The sequence below is a fragment of the Eimeria tenella genome, genomic scaffold (genome assembly GCF_000499545.2).
Source record: "Eimeria tenella Houghton genomic scaffold, Eth_scaff359, whole genome shotgun sequence".
Taxonomy (NCBI): Eukaryota; Apicomplexa; class Conoidasida; order Eucoccidiorida; family Eimeriidae; genus Eimeria; species Eimeria tenella.
Window position 1 is genome coordinate 1 of NW_013544532.1, and position 9,710 is coordinate 9,710.

Below are 9,710 nucleotides of genomic sequence, written 5' to 3' on the forward strand. Positions count from 1 at the left end.
TAGGGTTTAGGGTTTAGGGTTTAGGGACCTCTTCAAATACTGGCATGAAGATGGCGCTGTGGGGACAAGAGGAGCTGTAGATCAGCAGCAAAACATCTTTGTTGGATTCCAAAACCACCGACTTGAAACGCGAAGCCACCAGCTCCTGCAGCCCCAAACCCTAAACCCTAAACCCTAAACCCTAAACCCTAAGCCCTAAACGCTGAACCCGGGCACGCTTAGGGCCTCCTAAACACTGGGACATCGAAACCCTAAACCCTAAACCCTAGAATTTTAGGAGCAGAGAAGAAACTGCAAACCCCCATAAACCCCAAACCCTTACGTACACCTAGTAAACCCTAAGCCCCCCCAAACCCTAAACCCTCCTAAACCCTAAACCCTTCGAAACCCCGGACCCTCCCAAACCCTAAACCCTCGAAAATCCAAACCATACAAAACAATGAAACCCCAAAACCCTGGGCCCTCCCAAACCCAAGGCTCTCTCACACCCTAAACCCTAAACCCTCTCAAACCCTAAACCCTCTCAAACCCTTGCTCACGTAGACAGGCCCTTTTTGTACTTTCGGGGGTTTCGCGGACTTGTAGTAGGGTTTCAGTTTTCCTTCTTTGAACTTGGCTACAGCGCGCAAGGAACCCACGCAGCTCAAACCCTTTTTTAGGGTTTGGCCACCTAGGGTTTAGGGTTTAGGGGCCGCAAAAGAGAAGCAACAGGGCGGTGAGCGCCGGACTTTCTCCCTTCTCCTCATTCACTTTTCCTTTTGCAATGTATTTTAATTGATTAATTAATTAATTAATTATTTTTGTCTATTTATTTATTTATTTATTTATTCATTTATTTATTTATTTATTTATTTATTTTCCCCTACTGAGGCACTCAAGAATTGTCTTTTTGCTTTCGGCATTTCCGCAAACAAATTTCATCAGCTTCTTTGGGTCATCTATGGCGCGAACAATTATAACCTAAGTAAATAAATAAATAAATAATAAACAAATGAATAAATAAATAAATAAATAAAAATAAATAAATAACTGATAAAAATTGAGGCTAGTTCATTGGCTTGTTAGGTGTTTAAAACGCGGTGTTGGGAGGCGCGAGCAGCGGCACAAAACGATACCTAAACCCTAAACCCTAAACCCTAAACCCTAAACCCTAACCTGGGGTTTTGCAGTTTCTTCAATTCCCAAGTAGCTCATTGCGCGCAGTTGCAAAGAAGAAGGAATGACAGCCGAGCAGAACAAAACTGATTTGTCGAAAGCAGCAGCAGCCTCTGCGAACTGCACCGCAAACCCTAAACCCTAAACCCTAAACCCTAAACCCTAAACCCTAAACCCTAGGCGCGGGGGAAGAGGAGGCAGATGAATATAATAGAACACTAAAATCAAATATTGAAATGAACAAAAAATTACTTTTATTTTCTTATTAGTTGTGTGGGGTGTACATACAGCGTGTCGTTGGTCTCAGGTGTAGGTACACTGCAATTTTTGTGCAAAAACCCTAAACCCTTGAAAACCCAAAGCTCGAAACCCTAAACCCTAAACCCTAAACCCTAAACCCGAATGACGAACCGCAAAGTCCTCAGAAATCGCTGGCTCAGAGCCGCCAAAGAGAAACACGACAGGACGCAGTTCAGTGAAAATCTGCGCAATCAAACCCTAAACCCTAAACCCTAAACCCTAAACCCTAGGGACTTCACGTTTGAAGCTAGACCCCTCCAACACACAAACCACATTTTGCGGTGCCCAGGCTACGGCATCCCAGAATAGCTCGACTTCAAACCCTGAACCCCAAACCCCAAACCCTGAACCTCAAACCCTAAACCCTAAACCCTAAACCCTAACCCTAAACCCTAGCTGCTCACCGAGGCAGCCGTAAGGCTGGTCAAGCTGACAACGGCGGGCGTCTCTTCTTCCAGGGCTTCGATCAAACGCCGCTGAAACGCAGTCCCAAACCCTAAACCCTAAACCCTAAACCCTAAACCCTCATGAATCAAACGAAGAGCTGTGAAGACGCGGCAATGGCGCTGGTAACGAGAAGGAAAGTGTTCGTGTCCCTAAACCCCAAACCCTAAACACCAAACCCTAAACCTTAAACTCTTAAACTCTAAACACTAAACCCTAAACCCTGAACACCAAACATAGCGAAGACATTCGACCAGATCAAAATATATAACCGGGAAAAGCAAAGAGCACAGAAAAAACCCTAAACCCTAAACCCTAAACCACAAACCCTAAACCCTAAACCCTAGAAGTGGGGAAAAGAGGCAAAAGACTCACTTGCTCTTCTCTGTCTTCACTAAGAGTAAATTCTTTGCGAAAACCCTTGGGCTTCAGCAGCAGCTGGCGGGGAGGCTCCACCTGCACAAACCCTAAACCCTAAACCCTAAACCCTAAACCCTAAACCCTCCACTCAAACCCTTGGGCGCCGCCGTCTGCAGGCGTCGACCCTTGGGTCCATAAACCTCTGTGCAGCCTGCGAGCGCTCGCCGCAGAAACAGCAGCAAGGGCTTAGGGTTTAGGGTTTAGGGTTTAGGGTTTACGTTGAAGGCCGCAGCCAAAGCCGGGTCATAAACGTCTACAATTGGCAGCCGAGTCGAAGCCACAGAAACCGCCGAAGGCACAGGGGTTATGTCAGCAGCTGCAGCACGCAAACCCTAAACCCTAAACCCTAAACCCTAAATCCTAAACCCTAAATCCTAAACCTTAAGCACTAAACTCTAAACGCCATTGCAAGAGAAACAACCCATCTTCCAGCGCACAGCTCCGCCGCGGCTGGAGAAAGCAAAACCCTAAACCCTAAACCCTCAACCCTAAACCCTAAACTCTGAAGCCTAGACCCTGATTTAAACCCTAAACCCTACACCCTAAATCCTACGTTTTTCGAAAAAGCGAATTAGCATCTGGGGAAACTCGAAAAGGAATTCATCCAAAAAGGTTTTGTTCGGGGCCCGCAGAGAGGTGGGATACGCAAGCCTGAAGGGACATAAACTCCAAATCCTAAACCCTAAACCCTAAACCCTAAACCCTAAACCCTGAACCCTAACCCTTGAGTCTGCGTTCTCTTTCCCAAACCCTAAACCCAAAACAGTGTTCCAGGGGATACACAAGGCGTAGGCAAAAGGCGTGTGCTGTCTCTAGAGGTGGCCCCTGAAGTATAGGCCTAAATCGAGGGTTTAGGGTTTAGGGTTTAGGGTTTACTTGATGATTTGGAGTTTGATTTCTTCCTCTGTTGAGTTTTCAGGGAGAAAAAGCGTCATGTATTCTCCTTCTGGCTGCTCCGTCGCTGCTGCTGCTGCTGGCTCCCCTGCTGCTGCTGCTGCTGCAGGCTCCCCTGCTGCTGCTGCTGCTGCTGGCTCCCCTGCTGTTGCTGCTGCTGCTGCTGGCAAGTGCTGCTCATATCTCAGATACATCTCACAGGAGTTTTTGTCCCCGTAGCGCATCCCCCGCCTTTGGCCAGACCCTTCTGCTTTCCGCAAGACCTGCGCAAACCCTAAACCCTAAACCCTAAACCCTAGAGTGCAGACCCAGGAGTCGGTCCCCAGGTTTGGCGCAGCTGCTGAGTGAAGTGTGAAGGGTTTAGGGTTTGCGCTCGGCCAGCAGATGTGGAGTCTGGGACGCAGACCAAGGGTTTAGGGTTTAGGGTTTAGGGTTTAGGGTTTGGGGACTTTGGCAAATAAAACCCTCGGCTGCAGCTGAGACAGCCGAGAGAAGGCTCGAGCAACTCCGAAGAAAGTGGCGAAGACATCTGAGGTGTCTGTACACCTCGAATCGCCCAGCAGCACCAACGCAGTCCTGAAAATTAAAAGTTGAAGAACAAAAATAAATTAAATTAAAACTATTTATTTATTTGTTTGTTTTTTCATTTATTTTAATTGTTATTAAATAGAGCGGGATTAGCTGTTTAATTTCCAGGCTCTCACGCCTTCTAGAACGGGCACAGGAGCTACTCCTAATTAGGGTTTAGGGTTTAGGGTTTAGGGTTTGTCTTACGGCCGCTTCTCGAGGGCCAAATTGAGGGCCTCTTCTGTGAGCTCCACATAGGCGCCAGATGCGTTGGGGTCTGCTGCTGCTGCTGTGTCTGCTGCTGCTGCTTTTGTGTCTGCTGCTGCTGTTGCTGTGTCTGCTGCTGCTGCTGCTGCTGCTGCTGGCTCGTCCACAGCAGCAGAAAGGGGCCCTTGGAGGTAAGAAAGTTCCTGCTGCAGCCACGCGAAGGCGGGGCAGCTCTGTGGCTTAGGTGTCTGTACACCTTGTTGGCTGGCTGCAGCAGCAGCAGCAGCAGCCGTTGCTGCTGCTGCAGCAAGCAGCAGCAGCAGCAGCCACGGAAGGGCGCGCTTCATTGCTGCAGGGCCTTTGTGGGGTTCACTGGGTGGCGGGTTTCGGGTATATAGGCAGCTGGTGTACATACACCCCAAGCCAGGCCAAACCCTGACACGGGTCAGCTCTATTTGACTTCTTTTACTTCTGAAAAATAAACAAATAAGGAAAGGGAAAATAAAACATAAAACTAACTACAAAGCGCAGCAGCACCAGCAGCAGCAGCAGCAGAGGGGCCCCCCGGGGGCCCCTCTGCTGCTGCTGCTGCTGCTGCACTGCTGCCTCAGCCTGCTGCTGAGACCACGCGAAAAAAATTCCTCTTTTGAATTAAAAGGCTTCAATTAATTAAATTAACTAATTTAATCAATTTAATTATTTTATTTTGCTTTTTATTCGAATTAATCGAAAGAAAAACACCGAAATGGGCGAAGGAACACAACAGGTCTTCACAGCCTCCAGGGCTCTGAGGTGTACGTACACTCCAAATTTAAAACGGCAGCTGCCGATTTACTGGGCCATTTAGGTTTATTCATTTAAATATTTATTTATTTGTTTGCCTTTCAACTATACATCTATGTTTATTCAGTTAATCATTTATTTATTTGTTTGCTTTTCAACTATTACTTGCTCATATGTCGGCCACGAAAATTAAATAATTCAAAAAGCAACAAAAAAAGAAGTGAAACATTTATCCCCATCCAGTAGCTGAGGAGGTAAGAAAAGAGCCCTAGCTGGCCAGCTAGCTATGGCTAGCCAGCCAGCCAACTAGCTGGCTAGCCAGCTAGCTACGGCCAGCTAGTTGTGGCTAGCCAGCTATGGCTAGGCGGTTGTGGCTAGCTAGCCATGGCTTCGTGGCTAGCTAGCTATGCTAGCTAGCTATGGCTAGCTAGCTAGATAGCTATGGCTAGCTAGCTAGGTAGCCATGGCTAGTCAGCTAGGTAGCAATGGCCAGCCGGCTAGCTAGCTAGCTAGCTAGCCGCCCAGTTGCGCCTACGTAGCCAGGCAGTGGGCAGCTAGCTGCGGCTCCGTAGCTGCAGCTAGCTGCAACCATCTGTCTAATCCGCAGCAGCAGCAGCACAGCAGCAGCAGCAGCGCAGCAGCAGCCCTACAGCAGCAGCAGCAGAAGAGCCTCGTGGTGTACGTACAGCTCAAGTGGCCCGACTTTGAAGCAGCAGCTCGAGAATTTGTTGGGTTTAAAAATAAAACAATTCGAAATATAATTATTATTTAAAAATACAAATTTGAAGTAAAATTATATTTTATAAACTCCAATTTGAAATAAAAGTATATTTCATAAATGCAAAGTTGAAATATAATTTAATTTGCAAATGCTGAAATGGTCCTTTAGCTGCTGCAATTGCATTCTAAAAAAGCGTTTAGAAATTCCATTTGGTCGAACTTTTAATAATCTTTTGATTTGAATTATTTATTTTAATTCTTAATTCCACTTTTCTTCTTTTCGCACTTTTACACTCGCTGGTCTGCATGCGTCGGCGGGGTGTACGTACACCTCGAATGCTAGGCAAAACTTTTGAAGTTTTTAAATGAAAAATGAAACACTAAAAAATAAATGAAAAACAAAATAAATAAAAAGAAAAAAGATAAAGAAATAAAGGAATAGGGATAAATAAAAAGAAGGGAAAAAGAAGAAACGAAAACAAATGAAGAGAGCACCGGGGAAAAGTCCCAAAAGTTCATTTTTGCTTTTGCATGCATTCAACAAATAAAATATTTCTTCTTTTTTTGTTTTTGGAAATGCGATAAAGGAAAAAGTTTCATAATTGGCAAAAAGGGTCTTTTTGGAAATAAAAGAAAAGCACCAAATAATAAATAAGTTGCAAAAGCAAAAACGAAAATCGAATAAAAGTTGGAAAAAGAAAACAAAAATTGGATAAAAGTTGAGGAAAAAGGAAAAAAAAATTGAATAAAAGTTGAAGAAGAAAGAATAAACTAGAAATTGAATAAACGTTGAAAGAAAAGAAAACAGAACAAAAGTTAAAAAAGAAAAAATTAAAAATTGAATAAAAGTTGAAGAGGAAAACAAAAACTGAAAATAAAAGATAAAAGGGTTTAAATCTTTTGGGCCTGTTTGAGGTCTCGAGAGTTGCACGAAAACTCTCTTCCATCCAGCAAAAAAGAACAAAATGAATTTTCTAAATTTAAAGAAGTGACAAAAACAAAAGAAGAATAAAAAGCGCTTTCCAGCCTCGTCACCACCGCCTGTACAGACACCCCAGCGCATGCAGCCCCAAAACGCCCGCGCCTCGCTAGGGTTTAGGGTTTAGGGTTTGGGGTTTGGGGGGTGCAGCAGAAGAGAAAGCAGGCTAAAGGGATAGAGATACAAGAAAATAAAAAGAAAATTAAAAGAAATAAAAAATAAGAGAAAATAAAAAGGAAATAAAGGCAAATAAAGGTGATAAAAAAAAATGAAAGAAATAAAAAAGATAAAAGAAACAAAAGGAGATAAAAAGAAAAGAAACGAAAAAGATCAGAAATGAACTAAAGGACTTAAAAGGGTTTGAAAGGGTTTATAAGGGTTTAAAGGGGTTTAGAAGGGTTTTCAAGGGTTTAGAAGGGTTTACGAGGGTTTAGAAGAGTTTAGAATGTTTTAAAAGGGTTTACACGGATTTTAAAGGGTTTAAAGGGGCTTAAAGGAGTTTAAAGGGTTTGGAAGGGTTTAGGAGGGTTTAAGAGGGTTTAGGAGGGTTAAAAAAGGGTTTAGGAGGGTTTAAAAGGGTTTAGAGGGTTTTCGAAGAGTTTAAACGCGCTTCAAAGAACTCAAAAAACCTCCGAAGGGTTCAGAAGGATTCGGAAGGGTTTGCGAGGGTTTAGAAGGGTTTGCGAGGGTTTAGAAGGGTTTACGAGGGCTTAGAAGGGTTTAAAAAACAAAAGATTGCCAAATACCGTTTGCTTTTCCCGAGTAACTTCTAAAGGCTCTATTTCTTTTATTTCTGTCGTGTAAAAATTTCCGCCACAAGATATCACAGCTCGAGCCCGCTCGCTGTCCGCCGATACCAAAACCCCCTGCAGCCAAACCCTAAACCCTAAACCCTAAAACCTAAACCCTAAGCCCTAAACTCTAGGCCCTACAGGCTAGAGGCTAGGACCTAAGTCCTTGGGACTTGCAAGCTCTAGCAAACGAGCCCGCCCGCTGGCCGCCGATACCAAAACCCCTGCAACCAAACGCTAAACCCTAAACCCTAAACCCTAAACCCTAAACCCTAAACCCTAAACCCTAAAGGCTAGACCCTAGGTCCTTGGCCCTTGCAAGCTCTAGCAAACGAGCCCGCTCGCTAGCGGGCCGATACCAGAACACCCTGCAGCCAAACCCTTAGCCCTAGACCCTAAACCCTAAACCCTAGCAAACCCTGCGAACCCCAGGAGCCAGTAGAACGCCCTGGTAAACCCTAAACCCTAAACCCTAGAGCTCCAGGAGCTGCAGCTGAGCCCCAACGCACAGCGAACCAACGAAAGGTCGGCCGCAAAAGCAGGGGCCTGCTGCTGCTGCTGCTGCTATTGCTGCCGCTGCTGCCGTTTTTGCTGCTGCTGCTGCTGCTGCTGCTGCTGCTGCTGCAGTTTACCTGTTTCGGGTAGTGAGGGCCTCGAATGACCCTTACAAGAACGCCTTTGAGGCACCAGGAGGGCAGCTCGTGTCTTTCTGCTGCTGCTGCTGCTGCTGCTGTTGCGCTCGAAAGCCTCATGCTGCTGCTGCTGCTGCCTGCTGCAGCAGAAGCCACAGACCCTAAACCCCTCTCTCTGCTGCTGTAGGCCCCGGAGATGGACATGGAGCTGCTTCCTAAGGACACCGATAAGTCGCTCAAAGACCTGCGCCGCAAACCCTAAACCCTAAACCCTAAACCCTAAACCCTAAACCCTGGACTTAAACCCTCGGAGCTGCTTCTAGGGTTCCTCTGGAAGCCCTGGCGCTGTCGCTCTCGCCTGAACTCCGGCCCCCTCCCCAACCCCCAGCCCCCAAACCCTAAACCCTAAACCCTAAACCCTAAACCCTGACACGGCGTCTTCGTCAATGAGGGCGTCGACAACGGGGTTTGGGGTTTCGGGCTGGCTTTGTTGAGACAAAGGAGGCAAAGAGTTAATGGCACTTGACAGTGGAGTTAGGGTTTGAAAACTGTCCCCTTTTTTGTCCCCTTTTTCAAAAGGCCCCCAGGGGGGCCCCCGCATAGGCTCCCCCCAACAGTCCCCCAGGGCCCCCACAGCGCCTGCAGCAGCAGCAAATAAATACATATATAAATAAATAAATAAATAAATAGATAATTAATTAATTAACTAATTAATTAATTAATTAGTTAATTTTGTTATTTTGGTTTTTGTAATTGGGCTTTTTGAAAGGGGGAGGAGGACTGGTGCGGGCCTGGGACGCCGGACAAGCCCTAAACCCTAAACCCTAAACCCTAAACCCTAAACACTTACGGGCGTAGTCTCTGCCGCTTTCCAGGACTTGGACATCGCTTTTGGGGATCTTGACGACTTCAGATTTGGTTTGGAGTAAAACCCTAAAATGAAAACAGAAATATTTAATTAATTGCAATTTTTATTTTTTATTTTTTATTTTCATTTACTGTTATTTTCATTTTCTTTATTTATTTTTTTCAATTTAAATGAAAAGCAAATAAACCAAAATGCTGATTAATTAGCGACACAGCAACAATTCTAAATAAAACAAGAGCAAATAAATAAATAAACAAACAAACACATACATAAATGAATTAAAAGAATAAGTAAAATAAAGTAAATAGAGTGAATAAAGTAAAAAATAAATAGATACGTAAATAGATCGATAAGAAGACCAAATAAATGAAAAAATAAACAGACTAAATAAATAAAAAAATCCTCAAAAGAAATAACAAGGAGAGGGAGTCACATTTAAAGGCGAAAAAAGAAAAACACCAGAAAGTCTAAAAGCAAAAATTAAAATTCGAAAATTCAAAAAATGGAAAAGACAGTAGTACAAAAAATCCAAAACCACGAAAAAGGGTTTGCAAACCCTCGCGCAAACCCTCACGTCACATCATCTCGATCCACAGATCGAACATTTGCAATAACTCCTTTATGTTTTCCTTTTTGAACTTTAATTTGTTTTCCAACTAAAGGGTCTTGCTTTCTGCCGAGTCGGAACCCGCGGGGGCCCCCGCGGGGGCCCCCGGGGCCCCCCGCGCCGCGGGGGCCCCCCTGGGGGCCCCCCTGGGGGCCCCCGGGGGCCCCCCAGAGGGGCCTGGGGGCCCTGAAGACACTTTGCGCTGCTGCGACGCGAACTGCTGCTGCTTTGACTGCAACAATTCCCCGATTTTCGGTTTTGTTTTTGAAACGGACGAAAACAGTTTCTTTCCAAACATGGAGGACCTGGGCCTGTTCGTCGAGGCCGTGGGGGCCCCCCAGGG

General features: G+C 45.3%; 2 protein-coding genes across 2 annotated transcripts; both read right to left on the reverse strand.

The window, feature by feature from the left end:
* Positions 1-13: 13 nt before the first annotated feature.
* Positions 14-4,334, reverse strand: ETH_00023895 (thioredoxin domain-containing protein, putative; the record flags this gene model as incomplete). Its single annotated transcript, XM_013379579.1, has 12 exons — positions 14-145; positions 540-616; positions 867-960; positions 1,156-1,275; positions 1,567-1,638; positions 1,860-1,931; positions 2,275-2,355; positions 2,538-2,635; positions 2,873-2,970; positions 3,196-3,476; positions 3,663-3,789; positions 3,988-4,334. The coding sequence occupies 12 exons, from the start codon at positions 4,332-4,334 to the stop codon at positions 14-16; spliced, it is 1,599 nt and encodes a 532-aa protein (XP_013235033.1).
* Positions 4,335-7,404: 3,070 nt separating this feature from the next.
* Positions 7,405-8,825, reverse strand: ETH_00023900 (uncharacterized protein; the record flags this gene model as incomplete). Its single annotated transcript, XM_013379580.1, has 4 exons — positions 7,405-7,484; positions 7,766-8,136; positions 8,324-8,531; positions 8,743-8,825. Coding segments are annotated over 4 exons (742 nt in total), but the record flags the coding sequence as incomplete, so codon positions are not given.
* Between the last annotated feature and the right edge of the window lie 885 nt (positions 8,826-9,710).